Here is a 17,359-nt window from a genome sequence, read left to right as displayed (position 1 = left end):
CTCACAATACTAGAACGTGGGGTCATCTGCTGAAGCTGGAGGGTGAGAGATTCAAAACTGATAAAAGGAAGTACTTCTTCACACGATGCATAGTTAATCTGGGGAACTCCCTGCCCCAGGATGTGGTGATGGATGCCAACTTGGAAGGCTTGAAGAGGGGGTTGGACATGTTCATGGACGACAGGGCTATCCATAGCTACTAGTCAATATGGATACTAATCATGCTGCATACCTATCCTCTCCAGGATCAGAGGAGCATGCCTATTATATTAGGTGCTGTGGAACACAGTTGGGATAACGCTGCTGCAGTAGTCTTGTTTGTGGGCTTCTTGGAGGCGCCTGGTTGGCCCCTGTGTGAACAGACTGCTGGACTGGATGGGCCTTGGCCTGATCCAGCAGGGCCTTTCTTATGTCGCTGGCGGATGCGGGACCTGAACTGAACTCCCCAAGGGGCTGGGGATGGAAAGCGTTGCAAAACCAGGTCCGAGTATCGGGGCAGGGCTCATTCCCAACGGATTCGCCCGGAGAGGGAGAGGGACGCCCCCGGCCCGGCCGGCCTGACTTCCCGGGGCTGGCGTTATAAGGCCCTATTACTGTAATGCCCAGCTATAAGGGCTGGTTTAGAACACGATGTATTCAAACGCACCCACACGGAAGCTTCGGGAAGTTGGCATCCGGGAGCCATGAGCCAACAAATCATGCTCTCTGTGCTTGGTACGGCCTCTCACCAGTAGAGAGCTCTGAATTACGTTCATCTTCAGGAATGCTAATTAGAGTGAAGTAGACACTTAATGTGCATTGGTGCTTTTGTGTATCCATCTGCTTGTCAGCAGCGATGGGCCTGCCCCACGCAAATGCATAAATGACCCTGACTTTCCTTTGTTTCCCGGGTGAGTAACTCTGCCCCTTATTTGTGGGGTTATTCCACCCCCAGGGTCTGTGTTTAGCTACATAAAGAACGGTTGCTCTTTTTCACCTCCTCCTAGTCGTCTTCATCGGACTCTATAAGACGACCAGGGCCCTTCATGACCAGGGGGACGCTGGCAGGCTCCGTCCGCGGCCGCCGCGCCACGTGCGCCCCGTCGGCGGGCTCCGATTCCTCCCACCGCGGGGGGGGGGGTCCCCAATTGGCTGGCCTCCGCGCTGGCGGGGCTCCGATTGGACGCCCGTCGGGGGGGCGGGGCCTCCCCATGAACGGGGGAGGTATAAAAGGCGAGGCGGGCGGCCCCCGTCCTTCTCACCTCCTCACTGCGACGCGGAGCTGAGTCAGGTCAGGGAGCCCCAGGTGAGTCGGGGGTCCGCAGGGGCCGGGCGGCTGCTGGTCCGGCCGCCCCGAGGGGCCGCTTCCCTCCGTCGCCCTTTCCCCCCTCCTTTCCCCCGTGGGCCGGACCTCTCTGTCCCTTCGCGCACGGGAGGGGTCGCCTCGGGTTTGCCGCGCTCTCGATGCGCGTTTCCCCCCCCCCCGGGGTCTCCGAAACGCACCGACCGGCCCCCCTGCAGAGCGTTGTGAGGTGGGGTGGGAAGGCGCATCCCGAGGAAAAGCGCCCCTGCAGAGAGGGCCGCTCGGCTTCCGCGTGGGGCAGCTTCGCCTCTCCCTCCCTGCCGCGGGCGGGGCGGCTTCTTTCGCTTCCGCAGAGCAAGTTGCTGGGGGGGGGGGGCGAGCCGCTTTTTGGCTGGGGGGGGGCTCCGTCGGGGATCGCTGGAGCAAGTGGCTGGGGGCGGGCGAGCTCCTTTCTAGTTGGGGGGGGGACTTTGCTGGGGCAAGTGGCTGGGGGGGGCAAGCCTCTTTCTGGCCGGGGGGGGGCTCCGTCGGGGCTCGCTGGGGCAGGTTGCTGGGGGGGGGGCGAGCTCCTTTCTAGCTGGGGGGGGCGAGCCCCTTTCTGGCAGGGGGGAGCTTTGCTGGGGCAAGTGGCTGGAGGGGCGAGCCCCTTTCTGGCGGGGGGGGGAAGAGGGAGCTTTGCTGGGGGGGGGCGAGCCCCTTTGTGGCAGGGGGGAGCTTTTCTGGGGCAAGTGGCTGGGGGGGGGGCAAGCCCCTTTCTGGCAGGGGGAAGCTCCGTCGGGGCTTCCTGGGGCAAGTGGCTGGGGGGGCGAGCCCCTTTCTGGCGGGGGGGGGGAAGAGGGAGCTTTGCTGGGGCAAGTTGCTGGGGGGGGGACAAGCCCCTTTCTGGCAGGGGGGAGCTTTGCTGGGGCAAGCCCCTTTCTAGCAGGGAGGGGAAGAGGGAGCTTTGCTGGGTCAAGTGGCCGGGGGGGGGGCAAGCCCCTTTCTGGCGGGGGGGAGCTCCATCAGGGCTTCCTGGGGCAAGCCCCTTTCTAGCTGGGGAGGGAGCTCCGTCGGGGCTCGCTGGGGCAAGTTGCTGGGGGGGCGAGCTTTGCTGGGGCGAGCTGCTGGGGGGGCGAGCCCCTTTCTGGCGGAGGGGAGCTCTGGCGGGGGTCGCTGGGGAAGCCACCCTGCGGGGTGTGGCGGCGCAGGAGCAGGACTCGCAACTTTTTCTTTGTCAGCTAACCAGCCGTTTTTCTCCCTCTTCTCTCCCCAGGAACGCTTTTTTCCAAGCCAAGATGGTGAAAATCGGAGTCAACGGGTGAGTGGCGGAGTGGGGAGGGCGGACGTGCCGTGCGCCTGCCCGGCCATGGCAGGAGGGGGAGCTTGGGGGGAGCTGCCCCTCCCACTCTCTGTTCCTACTTCGGAGAAACTTTCTAGCCAATGAGAGGGCCGGGCCTCCGGACGCTGCTTTGGCACTTTGGGCCCGTTGCAAGGGGGGGGGGAGAAGCGCAGATTGCAGGGAGGGATGACCCAATTTACGCTTCCCCCCCACAAGGACGCTTGAAGGTCACGCTCTCCAGCAGGCCTTGAACACATGAAGCTGCCTTATACTGAATCAGACTCTTGGTCCACCAAAATCAGTATTGTCTACTCAGACGGGCAGCCGGCTCTCGAGGGTCTCAGGCAGGGGTCTTTCACATCACCTACTTGTCTAGTACTTTAACTGGAGATGCCGGGGATTGAACCTGGGTCCTTCTGCATGCCCAGCAGATACTCTACCACTGAGTCACGGCCCCTCCCTTAAAATTTTTACAGTGAGAGTAGGTGGATACCTGAAGCTGCCTTCTACTGAATCAGACCCTTGGCCCATCAAAGTCAGTATTGTCTACTCAGACTGGCAGTGGCTCTCCAGGGTCTCAGGTGGAGGTCTTTCACATCTAGGGTTGCCAACCTTCAGGTGGTGGCTGGAGATCGCCCGTTATTACAAGTGATCTCCAGCTGATAGAAATCATTTTTCCTGGGGAAGATGGCCGCTTTGGCAATTGGACTCGATGGCATTGAAGCCCCTCCCTTCCCCAAATCCCACCCTTCTCAGACTCCACCCCGAAAATCTCCAGGTATTTCCCAACCCGGAGCTGGCAATCCTATTTACATCACCAGCTTGCTTAGTCCCTTTAACTGGAGATGCTGGGGATTGAACCTGGGACCTTCTGCACACCAAGCAGAGGCTCTACCACTGAGCCATGCCCCCTCCTGGGCTTCACAGCAGCTGTCCCTGGGACAAGGCCTCCTTATGTCCTGGCTGGCACAGCTGCCCCTTTGGGACCCAAATGCCCCCTTTGATGCTCGGAGCTTTTTGGCCTGCCTCGTGCTGCTGGAGAAAGCACATGGGGCAAACCAGGATGTGCCCCTGGCTGATTCATTTCCCTAGCTTCGCCTTGCTGAGTCACTCCCGACGGGAAGCAGTTAGCTGTGTGTGGGGCTTTCCCTTCTTCTCTGCCCCACTTCTCAGTTTCTCCCCTTCTGGCTGCCACCCCTGAAAGCAGAGATGTCTCAGGGAGGGCCTGGCTTAGAAGCCCCCCCCCCCCCCCGGAATGTGACCTTCTGCCGGTACCAGGAGGCAGAGGGCTGTAACCAGATAACTCCGCTCCTCGGTGCCTGGGAGAGAGCCGGCTCTAAAGTTAGCGCCTGACCTTTCTGTGGCAGGATTGGGGTGGGGGGAGCACAGAAGCCGAAAAGGAGGAGAGGGAGAGGTCCGGCAGCAGGATCGCCAAGAAAGGGGAAAACCAGACAGCCTGCTCTAGATGCAACTTGAGAGAACCCCCAGCGTGCTTTGCAGCCAGCTACAAAGCGGCTTCCCATTAAACAGTCCCGTGGAGGCCTCGTGGGCCCTGCTTTGCATGCAAAAGAGCCTGGCTCTGGCTTCTGGCATCTTCGGGCTCTCCGGCTGGAGGACCGGGGAAGAGCCCTGCCCGAGGCCTGGGGAGCTGATGCAATTTGGGAAGGCAGAAACGGGCCAGGTGGTGCCTGCCTGAGCAAGCAGCATCTTCCTGTGGTCGTAAAAAGTTCTGTGCACAGGACGCGGGCCGCCAGGGGATCCGCTGCTTCTTCAGCCCTTGGCATTCGCCTTTCCCGACCATGACTTCTAACTCCCCCCCCCCACACACACACACACACACGGCTGTTGCAAGGGTGCCAGCCCTTCTTGTATTGGCTGGGGAGGAGGGGGTTAAAGAAGAACAGCTGAGAAAAATCTGTTCAGCCTTGAGCAAAGATGCCCCTTTTGTTTCGAACACAATGCCTGCCTCATGTGACCCAGGCACCTGTTGCGATCTCTCCTCCAGAAGGAGGACAGAAGCGGAGGAGTGGTTTCCTCTTGGTGGGTCTGGCTGCCATTCATTCCCACCTGTTCCTTTTCCCACCAGCCCCTGTTCGAGGTCCTGTTATCCTTGGCCTCTGGGGCAGACCCCTTCTTTCCTTTTGCTTCCCCCCCCCCCATATCCCCTGTGAATCTGTGGAGTGAATTGACCCTGCTGCTTTGCAGGAGACCCAGGGAACTGTTTTGGCAGGAGGGTGAAGGGCTGTTTGGATCTCCTCATTGCAAAGGGTGTAGAGCTGTAAAGAGAGCCTGCAAGCTGTAATAAACGATGGTGTGAAATAACCCAGGCTGTACACTGAAAGGGTAGGTGATGCGTTCCCTAACAGCTCTGTCTCTAATAGTATGTTGACGAAAATCAATTATTATTTTTTCTTTAACCTTAAAAGAATAGCCTGGTAAGGGTAAATAAGAGAAATGTAGTTCTGCGTTCATAAGGGTGAATTGCTGGTTTTCAATCACATACATGGAGCTGAAGACTGTTTTTCTAGGTCAGTGGTTGCCAACCTTTTTCCCCCTTGCATACTCCTTGGCAGCCCGTTTCCATAAATTGAACCCCTCATATTACCAAAATGCTTGTAATTAATATAGCTACTGTTATTTCAAATGCCTTATTCAACTTTTTCTGCATGCCCCTAAGTGTCCTGGTTTGTACCCCTGGGGGTATGTGTACCCCAGGTTGGGGGAACCACAGTTCTGGGTTAATAAAATACCACCGGGAGTTGGTTTTTTTCAAAATAAGTCATCCATAAAGCATGGTACGGCAGGTGACATACAAATACTGTGGTGAGATTGATAGAGGTCAGTTGTCTGTAGCCCTGGGGTCTACCCCTTGGTCTAGAAAATGCTTTAATCTGCTTTTTTTTTGAGGGGGGGTAACTGGCTTTTGTTCATCCCGGCCTTTTTATCTAACCCCGAAACAGTTTCTGCTCCTTGCACATTACAAGGCGGTTGGGGCCTATTGTCATATTTCTCTTCCTCCTGAGAGTAATTGCAATCTTCAGTGCCCTTGCACCCTTATTTGGGTAGATCTTCATCTCCTACGCATGGGAAATAAATGAGAAAGGTTTTCTTGCTTGTTTTTCCTGAAACCAGCAACATACTCTCATTTTCTGTCTCTAGATTTGGCCGTATTGGCCGTCTGGTTACGAGAGCGGCCATCAACTCCGGAAAAGTCCAGGTTGTTGCTATCAATGACCCTTTCATTGACCTCAACTACATGGTGAGTGGGGGAGAGAGACGGGGAGGGACCCTTCTCCTTGGACATTCTCTCTGAATTCTTTCAGCCTCACCTACCTCACAAGTTGTCTGTTGTGGGGAAAGGAGATTGTAAGCTGGTTTGATTCTCCTTGTGAAAAGGTAGGGAAAGTTGACATGTAAAAACCAACAACTCTTCAGTTCACCTTCCCCATTGCCATTAAAGTTTCTCAATGCAATTATTAATCCATGCATGCCTAGGTGAAACAAAATAAGAATAAGACAGATGCAGGAATTGGCATCAAAATGCATTTCCTGTTCACACAGGGGTTCATCCATGTAATTTTGCCTGGCAAAGTCTTGGCTTCCATGAAGCATCTTTTCACTAGGCAACTTTCACTTTTCAGGAATCGGTACCGTAGTTACTTTCCTTTTCTCTTTTGTTTTTTTCCTCTAAGAAAATGTTAGAGTTCTTCTGCAAAAGACAGCTGAAGTTAAAACATTAACATATTGCTGAAATATCACACATGAAAATACATGTAGGTCATCTTTCACTTGTAGATATAAGTCAATAGTTATAGATGCTTGAATGTTTTCCTGGCACCTCCTTTAAAGAAGTTTTGAGCCAGAAGTCCGATGTGTCATCTTGCCACGAGGTCTTGACCTTGTAAGACTTTCAGTCTCACCCCTTCAAGAGTGAAGATTTATCCACACCAACTTTCTAGTATAATGCTATGCCAGTGCTCCAAAATAATGACTTGCATATTATTACCTGGTAATGTGAGAAGTCCAGGCTGATTAATCCGCTGCTTGCCTGTTGCAAGTTTGATGACCTTCAGATATGAGGAAGAAAAAACATAGTTCAAATGCATACTCACTGTTTAGCTTTTCTGTTGCTTGCTGCTTGTGAGTTGGGTTGAGAGAAGCGGTGGATTTGGGGGTGTACGAAGCAGGGATTTTTTTCAAGCATGTGTCTCTCAACCCCAGGTCTACATGTTCCAATATGACTCCACTCACGGCCGTTTCAAAGGTACCGTCAAGGCTGAGAACGGGAAACTTGTGATCAACGGAAACGCCATCACAATCTTCCAAGAGTAAGCGGCATCCTTCTCTTCCGCTCTTGACTCCCTTGCTGACTGTGAGAAACGAGCTGATCCTAAACTGCTTTCTGCTTCTTGTTTTGGTTAGGCGTGACCCAGCCAACATCAAATGGGGCGAGGCTGGTGCAGAGTATGTTGTGGAGTCCACTGGCGTTTTCACCACCACAGAGAAGGCCAGCGTAAGTGGGGAGTGGGATGGGGGGGGGGGGAATGGTTTGCAAGGTTAGGAAAAGAGGGTTCATCCAGGATGCTTCCTGCAGCTGAAAGGATACCATGTTGGAGGACCAGTATGGTGTAGTGGTTAGAGTGTTGACATAGAATCTGGGAGACCCAGGTTCGTATCTCCACTTGTCACCCGGCAAGCTTCATTACCTTGGGCCAGGCTCAGACACTGGGCCTGACCTACCTTGTGGGGTTGTTGTGAGGATAAAATAGGGCAATAAGAACGATGTACAAAGCTCTGTCCTGGCTCTTCTTCCAAGGAGTCTAAAGATCGAGGTTGATAGAAATATAAATGAGCTTAAAGATCGAGGGTGGTAGAAGCATAACACTTGCCACACTTCTGTTATTGTTGATTACTTTTAAAATCAGGGGTTGCTCCTATCAATTTAATATGCTATCCTTGCTTGCACATCTGTGCTGTGAACACTGGTTTGCACATTCTAAGCAAGAATTTCTTTTGAGACTCTTTATATGCTAGTGTTGGGTTGTCAAACATAAGGCCTGCGGGCCAGATCCAGCCCCCTTGAGAGCTCTTACCCAGCCCACAAGACAGCCACCCCACCCCCACTCTCGATCTGGGCTGGCGAGGCATGGCCCGACCAAGTGACATTTATGTCATATCCGGCCCTTGTAATGAGTTGAGTTTGACACCCCTGTTCTAGTGGAATGGAGCAGCTGTCCTTAGCTGTGTTTCCACCAGGGCTTGTTAATATTCAGGAATTAGAACCGTGTTGGCAGGACCATTCCTATGGGTTGCTTTCTACATGATCCCCTCCTCTGAGCTGGCCCCATGCACCAGGGGGGAATAAGCTTTCAATTGGCACCAGAGGAAAAAAAAGTTCCACGTGGAACTGCAGAAACATAGAATATGGTTTCATTGTAGTACAATTCTGGTTTGCTGTCCATTGCTTCCCTATCCTGGAGAGGCAGCGTGGTGTAGTGGTTAAGAGTGGTGGTTTGGAGCGGTGGACTGATCTGGAGAACCGGGTTTGATTCCCCACTCCTCCACATGAGATGCGGACTCTTAATCTGGTGAACTGGATTTGTTTCCCCGCTTCTCCATATGAAACCAGCTGGGTGACCTTGGGGTAGTCACAGCTCTCTTAGAGCTCTCTCGGTCCCACCTACCTCACAGGATGTCTGTTGTGGGGAGGGGAAGGTGACTGTAAGCCGGTTTGATTCTTCCTTAAGTGGTGGAGAAAGTCAGCATATAAAAACCAACTCTTCTCTTTTCTTAACCCTCGAAAGTGAAGCTGACGCCTTTTGTGTTCTCCCCTCCAGGCTCACCTGAAGGGCGGCGCCAAACGCGTTATCATCTCTGCCCCCTCTGCCGATGCTCCCATGTTCGTGATGGGCGTCAACCACGAGAAATACGACAACTCTTTGAAAGTTGTCAGGTGAGCTGGGTGGTGGTGGTTGTCAAAGTCGCAATAACTGGAATTGCAGCGGGTAGCTGCTCTGCCCCACTGACGTGAGGCTGGAGTCACCCGAAAGGGGGTGGGGCAGGGGAAGAAACATCCCCATAACTGCTTTTGATGCCATTCCCTTCTAGCAATGCCTCCTGCACCACCAATTGCCTGGCCCCCTTGGCGAAAGTTATCAACGACAACTATGGCATTGTGGAAGGTCTCATGGTAGGTGAAGGGAACACTCCTCCTTGTTTGTGCTCCTCGTTAGCAGGGAGCTGCTCCTGTGAAGATGTGGGTGTAAAACGGGCCTTCTCGAGGAAACAAAAGCCCACCTTGAAGACCAATGACATTTTATTTCTGGGTCGGCTTTCATGAGTCACGGCTCACTACATAAGAACAACCCTGGCTCCGTCAGGCCGGTGCTCCATCTAGTCCAGCATCCCGTCTCACACAGCGGCCAACCAGTTCCTGAGAGCCAGCGTGGTGTAGTGGTTAAGAGCGTTGGTTTGGAGCAGCGGACTCTACTCTGGAGAACCAAGTTTGATTCCCCGCTCCTTTACATGAGTGGCTGACACTAATCTGGTGAACTGGATTTGATTCCCCACTCCTCCACATGAACGGTGGACTCTAATCTGGAGAACCAGGCTTGATTCCCCACTCCACATGAGTGGCGGAGGCTAATCTGGTGAACTAGGTTGGTTTTCCCCACTCCTACACATGAAGCCTGCTGGGTGACCTTGGGCTAGTCACAGTTACATTAAGAGCTCTCTCAGCCCCACCTACCTCACAAGGTGTGGGAGGGGGAGGGAAGGTGATTGTAGGCCGGTTTGATTCTGCCTTAAATGGTAGAGAAAGTCAACATATAAAAACCAACTCTTATTCTTTCTCTGGAGGGCCAACACCAGGGCTGAGAGGCCAAGGCCTACCCCTTCCTCAGAGTTCTGCTTAATGGGAAGATTACAATGGGTAAGAGGGGCGGGGGGTTGAAGACTGAAGAATAATACAATGGGAAAGGGATTGAAGATTACAATTGGGAAAGGGAGTTGTGCTTAAAGGGAAGAATATAAGGGGGAAAGGGTTGAAACAAGCTGGGGTTCACAACCTCTCCCCTCCTCACTTGTAATTTTCCCTTTAAACGGGACTTCCAGCTTGAATATCCTCCCACATACCTGAGGAAGCAAGAGCCAAGACTTTCCAGCGTGGTGTAGTGGTTAAGAGCGGTGGTTTGGAGCGGTGGAGTCTGGTCTGGAGAACAGGGTTTGATTCCCCTCTCCTCCACATGTGCGAGGGAGGCTAATCTGGTGAACTGGATTTGTTTTCACCACTCCTCCACATGAAGCCTGCTGGGTGACCTTGGGCTAGTCACTCTCTCTCAGCCTCACCCACCTCATAGGGTGTCTGTTGTGCGGAGGGGAAGGGAAGGTGATTGTAAGGCGGTTTGATTCTTCCTTAAGTGGTAGAGAAAAACCAGCTCCTCTTCTTCATCTTCAAAAGCTCACAAAGAAACAAAGGATGTTGGTCTTTGAGGTGCTGCCGGACTTCAGTTTTATTTTGCTCGAACAGACTTAACGTCGCTACCCTTTATCAAGTCGCTAGGGCTGTGGGTGGTAATGGGGTTTTCTGATGGAGTGGGCTGAGGAGGAGAAGATGGCCGAACCCTGATGGGGAAGGCAAGTGGCCCAGAGAGGGGGAGGTTCACGAAGTGTTTTCTCGACACTCGTGTCAAGAATAGCTCGGGATGGAAACGGCCTCTTCTGCTCCTTCCCCAGACCACGGTCCATGCCATCACAGCCACACAGAAGACCGTGGACGGTCCCTCCGGAAAGCTGTGGAGAGACGGGCGGGGAGCTTCTCAGAACATCATCCCTGCATCCACAGGGGCAGCCAAGGCCGTTGGCAAAGTTATCCCCGAGCTGAATGGGTGAGTCTCTGTTCTTGATCGGGGGGCGCCCGACTGAGTCTGTGGGTCAAGGGGAACTGTTGAAGTGGCACATCCGTCCGTGCTGACTCTGGGTCTTTATTCGCCCACAGAAAACTCACAGGGATGGCTTTCCGCGTTCCCACTCCAAATGTTTCAGTCGTGGACTTAACATGCCGCTTGGAGAAACCAGTGAGTAACTGAACCTGGAGTGTGTGTCCTTCCTTACTCCGGTATTGTCTGGAGTGTTTTCCTTTTATTCCTTGCCAATTTTACTGCTTGGTGAATTTGTCAGTGTACACATGAACACATGAAACTGCCTTCTACTGAATCAGACCCTTGGTCCATCAAAATCTGTATCGTCTACTCAAACTGGCAGTGGCTCTCCAGGGTCTCAGGCAAAGGTCTTTCCCATCACCTACTTGCCTAGTCCCTTTAACTGGAGATGCCGGGGATTGAACCTGGGACCTTCTGCATGCCAAGCAGATGCTCTACCATTGAGCCACGGCCCCTTCGCAGTTGATTAACCCTTAGGGTATGGAGGGATCTCAGGTAGAGGTCTTTCACATCACATACTTGCATAGTCCCTTTAACTGGAGATGCCGGGGATTGGACCTGGGACCTTCTGCATGCTCTGCCACTTAGCCACAGCCCACTCATGCACAGTGAGGTGAATGTATGTATATCCACCGTGTTAGAACAATAGTGGAGTTATGTGGCATGTTTCTGCATTGGGATAGAAGATAGGGCTGCAGGAATTGTGTGCCTTTCAAAGGCAGGTGTACCCTCTACTTGGCATGGAAGAATTCTGGTTTGGTGAGAGAGGACTTGGCTGCCTGGCTTTGAGAGGGCATCAAGCCAGCTTAGGAAGAGGTCTAAGAAAGGTGCCCTGTCTGCAATAATGGCTGTGCCTACATAGTTCCTCCAAACCTCTCCTTCCGTCTCTGTCTAGGGTATGGCTGTGATTGTTCAGTTGGCTGCTGTAGGTAAGAACCGAGCTCAGGTCTTCAAACCCTTCTCTCTCTTTCTTCTCAGGCCAAGTACGATGACATCAAAAAGGCCGTGAAAGCAGCAGCTGATGGGCCAATGAAGGGTATTCTGGGATACACAGAAGACCAGGTAAGCCGCAGCCATGGACTCGAACGGCCTGTCCCCATTGGGGGGGGGGCAGCTTTGCATAAGTAGCTTCAAATTGCTTTGTGTTTGAATCGCACCGAGGGAAATACTGCTAAGGGTATAGATGCTGCTCACAACAGCTTCTGCTCTTGAGTGGTGACCTCGCTGAACAAAGTACTGCTGCAGTTTTACGGAAATAGTTGCATTAGCTTATCCAGGTAGCGGACGTGACCTTATGGCCTCAAAATGGGGGGGAAACACTTGGGAGATGGCCCCATCTATTATCTTGCTCACAATGTGATTCAGCATTCAGTCCTGGCTTGCAGGGAATTGGGGGGGGGGGGAAGGTGTTGACAGATGACTCCCTCCTTTTATACCACCAGCGTAGTGGTAAAGAGCGGTGGTTTGGTGCAGCAGACTCTTAATCTGGAGAACCGGGTTTGATCCCCCACTCCTCCATATGAGCAATGGACTCTAAACTGGTGAACTGGGTTGGTTTCCCTACTCCGACACGTGAAGCCAGCTGGGTGACCTTGGGCTAGTCACAGCTCTCTCAGCCCCACCTACCTCACAGGGTGTATGTTGTAGGGAAGGGAAGGTGATTGTAAGCCGGTTTGATTCTCCTTAGAAGGTAGAGAAAGTTGGCATATAAAACCCTTTTAGATCTGCTGTTATATTGTTTTAGATTGTAATGGGCCTTATACAATAAATTTGACTTCTACTAAAAACCAACTTGACTTCATCTTCTACCTTTCCTAGCATGGCTTGGGTAGTGAAGCTTTGGAAGAAGTGGCTGTATAAGCCACTACCCCAGAAGTACTATTGAGGGACGTGCTTAAAAGATCTCTCCTCTTCTACTGTTGCAATAAAATATCATATAGTAGGCTGGGGGGAGGAAGGCACTGGGAAACCACCTCGGTTAGTCTCTTGCCATTAAAACCCCCCCAAAACTGGTCGCCATAAGTCAGCTGCGACTTGACAGCACTTTACACATGCACACAGGCTAGGGGCGGGTAGCCTTTCATAAACCCAAATCAGGGTACTGCCTCATATAAAATATTGGCACCTTTTATGGGGCAGAAATTTTTTATCAACGTTACTTCTGGTCCACCACTTAATGCCCAGTCCCACTATCTTTTAAGCAGTCTTCTCTCTCCCCCACCCCCAGGTTGTCTCCTGTGACTTCAACGGCGATCACCATTCCTCCATCTTTGATGCTGCTGCCGGCATTGCCCTCAATGATCACTTTGTCAAGCTGGTCTCCTGGTAAGATTTTTGGGGGGAGAGCCGGGTGAACTACTTGTGGTGGGGAAACAGGTGGGGACGTTGTTCTAGCCATAGCAGACATGTCTATGAACATAAGAAAGGCCATGCTGGATCAGACCAAGGTCCATCACATCCAGCAGTCTGTCCACACAGTGGCCAACCAGGTGCCTCTAGGAAGCCCACAAACAAGACAACTGCAGCACCATCCTGCCTGTGTTCCACAACACCTAATATAATAGGAAGGCTCCTCTGATCCTGGAGAGAATAGGTATGCATCATGACTAGTATCCATTTTGACTAGTAGCCATGGATAGCCCTCTCCTCCATGAACATGTCCACTCCCCTCTTCAAGCCTTCTGAGCTGGCAGCCATCACCACATCCTGGGGCAGGGAGTTCCACAATTCATCTATGCATTGTGTGAAGAAATGCTTCCCTTTTATCTGTTTGGAATCTCTCACCCTCCAGCTTCAGCAGGTGACCCCAAGTTCTAGTATTATGAGAGAGGGAGAAAAGCTTCTCCCTGTCCACTCTCTCCAAACCATTCATAATTTTATAGACCTCTATCATGTCTCCCCTCTGTAGGAGTAGTTATGACATCATCCTAATTAAAATCCCCTTTGTTGACGTTTTTCTTGTCTGAAAGCTTGCAGAAGTTTATAGGGCCCGTTCTGCACATTCTAATTCCTGGTATGTCTTTCCCCCTTCTTTAGGTATGACAACGAGTATGGATACAGCAACCGCGTGGTTGACTTGATGGTTCACATGGCATCAAAGGAGTAAAGTCAGACTAGCTGCACCCGGCCTGGAGGGGGGGGGCGCTCACGTGCCCCTTGAGGCAAACCTCTCCCCCGTCACCTTGTTTTCTTCTTACAACCTCGGCTCTGTATCCTGCAGTTAGAGGCACCCTCTGGTTCCATCTGCCTCTGAGGAAGTGGAGAGGCCGGAAGAAACTTGACTGTTTCCATAACACCACCTCCCCTCTCAATAAAAGTCATCACTTGTCTTGCATAATTTGGGTGTTTTTTGATTGGTGAGGGAAGAAGGGGCCATGGGAGAAAAATTCCTCCTCACAAACAGAGCTGAGAGGTTTGCTTAGGCTGAAGAGAAGACTGAAAGGGGATATGATAACCATCTTCAAGTACTTGAAGGGCTGTCACATAGAGGAAGGTGTGAGTTGTTTTCTGTTGCCACAGAAGGTCGGACCAGAACCAACGGGTTGAAATTAAATCAAAATAGTTTCCATCTAGACCTCAGGAAGAATCTAACAGAGCGGTTCCTCAGTGGAACAAGCTTCCTCAGGAGGTGGTGAGCTCTCCTTCCCTGGGGGGTTTTAAGCAGAGGCTAGATGACCATCTGTCAGTAATGCTGATTCTATGACCTTAGGCAGATGATGAGAGGAAGGTCACCTTAGCCATCTTCTGGGCATGGAGTAGGTGTCACTTGGGGGTGTGTGGGGGAGGTAGTTGTGAATTTCCTGCATTGTGCAGGGGGTTGGACTAGATGACCCTGGTGGTCCCTTCCAACTCTTATGATTCTATGAGTGATGGGTTTGGTAGATCTCTCAAGGCATGAGAAGGAAGGCACAGGGAAAGCAGGCATGGAACAATACTTTTGTTTGGAAGCTTTCTGAAACAGCACCAAGGATAATATGAAATTTTCAGAGGCAACTGCCAAAAAACAAACCAGTGGCTTATAGATCAAATCCATGAAGGAGCTAGAAAAGATTCTTAAGTGTTAGGAATGTCACTGGCAACCAAGATTAAGTTAATTCATGCCGTCATATTCCTTTTACTATGTATGGACGGTGAAGAAAGCTGATAGGAAGAAAATAGATCCCTTTGAAATGTGGTGTTGGAGGAGTGTGTTACGGATTCCGTGGACTACCAAAAAAACAAATCAGTGGGTTGTAGATCAAATCCAAGCCTGAACTGACCCTAGAAGCTAAAATGACTAAACTCAGGCTATCGTATTTTGGTCACATGAGAAGATGAGAGTCACTGGAAAAGACCATGCTAGGAAAAGTTGAGGGCAGCAGGAAAAGAGGAAGACCCAACAAGAGATGGATTGACTCAATAAAGGAAGCCACAGCCCTCCGTTTGCAAGATCTGAGCAAGGATGTTAAAGGATAGGACATTTTAGAGGACACTGATTCATAGGGTCGCCATGAGTAGGAAGCTACTTGACGGCACTTAACACACACATTGTAACAGAGTGAGGTTCAAGCATATGGCTTTTAAAAAAGAATGTCTTCTTGCTCCAGGCCTGATCCTGAAGAGGTGGTTGCCCTCTTTCCCCTTTATTGGGGCGGGGGCTATGATAGGGTGTCGCAATGCATTAAAGACCAACAGCTGGATGCTACCTTGTACTTTCCCCAACAAAACAATTCAAGACACTCCCCCCCCCAAAAAGAGATACAAACTGGATCAATCCACCCCAGCCACTAAGTTACAAACTAGTACCCTTGTTATCAACCAAAGAGACTATGGGGGTTACCACACTTTGTATTCCCAGCGATGCATTGTTTCAAAATGTTTACATCGGGACCACAAAACGCAGCATACAAACAAGGATAAAAGAACATGAAAGATACTGCAGACTTGGCCAACCTGAGAAATCAGCAGTGGCTGAACATGGACTGACACAAACAGGACACAGGGTCTTATTCCAAGACACTGAAAGACTGGACAATTCTACCAACTATTTTGTCAGATTGCACAGAGAAGCCATTGAAATTCATAAACATCAGCACAACTTTAACAGAAAAGAGGAGAGTTTAAGAATGAATAAGGCTTGGCTTCCTGCCCTGAAAAACCTCCAGACAAAGACAACATTCAACAATAGCCATACAGATTAGTTTTGGATTACACACATTAACAGATCACTTCAGGATACAATGGTTCCATATTAACATACCATACCCTCATTAGCACATTATCTTGATACTTACAGGACAATACTTTTGCAGGACAATACTCAGCTCAAACCCAACCCCTTTCTGACTATATATTACTCTTCCTACACCCTTGACACTGAGAGACACTGTCCTTCAGTGTTACTACTCTGAAGATGCCTGCCACAGTTGCTGGCGAAACTTCAGGAAAGAAAATTCCAAGACCACGGTTACACAGCCCGGATAACCTACAAGAACCAATGAACTCTGACCGTGAAAGCTTTCGACAATATTTTGTTATTAAAAACATCACTTTAAAAGGGTTTTTGGATACCACGGCTTATAAATGGTTGGAAGACGTCTTCACAGATAAAGGGGCCAAACAAAGTGCGAACAGTATTTTTTATAACGTTTTCAAACAATACATTGCTTGGAATACAAGTGTGGTAGCCCCCTATGTTTCCAGGACCAGATGGCAGCTGTTTCGCTCCTGAGTATTTGAGGCTCAGCTGTTGGCCCTGATACAACCGTTTCCCAGACTGCTAGTAGCATACCGACACTTTTCCTCTTTTAAGTAAATGGATGGTTCAGTCAAACACCCTGGAAAGGGATTATTTGCAGAACGTGCAAGAATTAAGGCACACGTTCCACTAGACAGAGGAGATTCCATTCTGTGTATCTGCTCAAGTACAAATTGAAGGCCCAGGGCAGGGACTCCTGCAGAGACACAACATGGAATGCTCTGCGGAGGACATGGGATGGACTTATGAATGGTAAGATGCTTTAATGCATTTCAACTATGCAACAGGAGCCTCACTCTGCCTTCAAGGGTCTCTGCCATATTGGGAGTGAACCACTTGGAGAGGTTGAAGTCTGATAGTTACACATCTGCAGAGCTTTTCAGATTTAAGATCAAAGCTAATTCCCCTATTACTTGGAGCTGGCTCTGATAAGGTAAAGGTCCCCTGTGCAAGCACCGGGTCATTCCTGACCTGTGGGGTGACATCACGGCCCTCAGTCTGCAAGACCTGAGCAAGGCTGTTAAAGATAGGAAATTTCGGAGGATGTTGATTCAGAGGGTCGCCATGAATCAGAAGCGACTTGACGGCACTTAACAAATGCACATACGCAATGTTATTTACCCAACCTGAAACTGCCTGGGAGAGGCTCTTCTGCATCGTGGTGTGTGTGTGGGGGGGGTCCAGAGGGTGCACATAGATTTCCCGAGCAGGGCAAACTGTGGTCCTCCAAGATAATCTCAGAACATGAAAATGGCATGAGGGTAGGAGGCTGAACATCCCTCTCCCTGTGTGTGTGTGTTAAGTGCCATCAAGTCGCTTCCGACTCATGGCGACCCTATGAATCAAAGTCCTCCAAAATGTTTTATCTTTGACAGCCTTGCTCAGGTCTTGCAAACTGTGTGTCGTGGCTTCCTTTATTGAGTTCATCCATCTCTTGTTGAGTCTTCCTCTTTTTCTGCTGCCCTCAACTTTTCCTAGCATGACCGTCTTTTCTAGTGACTCTTGTCTTCTCATAATGTGACCAAAATACGACAGCCTGAGTTTAGTAATTTTAGCTTCTAGGGTCAGTTCAGGCTTGATTT

General features: G+C 50.9%; 1 protein-coding gene across 1 annotated transcript; it reads left to right on the top strand.

The window, feature by feature from the left end:
• The first annotated feature begins 1,194 nt into the window (after positions 1 to 1,194).
• On the top strand, positions 1,195 to 13,681 carry GAPDH (glyceraldehyde-3-phosphate dehydrogenase). The gene is made up of 12 exons (XM_056847930.1): positions 1,195 to 1,285; positions 2,535 to 2,579; positions 5,760 to 5,859; positions 6,822 to 6,928; positions 7,023 to 7,113; positions 8,438 to 8,553; positions 8,709 to 8,790; positions 10,335 to 10,486; positions 10,597 to 10,675; positions 11,519 to 11,602; positions 12,768 to 12,865; positions 13,577 to 13,681. The coding sequence occupies exons 2-12, from the start codon at positions 2,557 to 2,559 to the stop codon at positions 13,644 to 13,646; spliced, it is 1,002 nt and encodes a 333-aa protein (XP_056703908.1). The 5' UTR covers positions 1,195 to 1,285; positions 2,535 to 2,556; the 3' UTR covers positions 13,647 to 13,681.
• The last annotated feature ends 3,678 nt before the right edge of the window (positions 13,682 to 17,359 follow it).

Source organism: Euleptes europaea, chromosome 4, assembly GCF_029931775.1.
Source record: "Euleptes europaea isolate rEulEur1 chromosome 4, rEulEur1.hap1, whole genome shotgun sequence".
Taxonomy (NCBI): Eukaryota; Metazoa; Chordata; class Lepidosauria; order Squamata; family Sphaerodactylidae; genus Euleptes; species Euleptes europaea.
The sequence above is the reverse complement of the archived record's forward strand: the minus strand, read 5'-3'. Positions and strand labels throughout refer to the sequence as shown.

Excerpts from the sequence above, each read along its gene's own strand:
- GAPDH (XM_056847930.1), top strand. The coding sequence starts at position 2,557 with ATGGTGAAAATCGGAGTCAACGG. Across the intron at positions 11,603-12,767 it reads TGGGATACACAGAAGACCAG|GTTGTCTCCTGTGACTTCAA; the intron begins GTAAGCCGCAGC and ends CCCCACCCCCAG. Across the intron at positions 12,866-13,576 it reads TTTGTCAAGCTGGTCTCCTG|GTATGACAACGAGTATGGAT; the intron begins GTAAGATTTTTG and ends CCCCTTCTTTAG.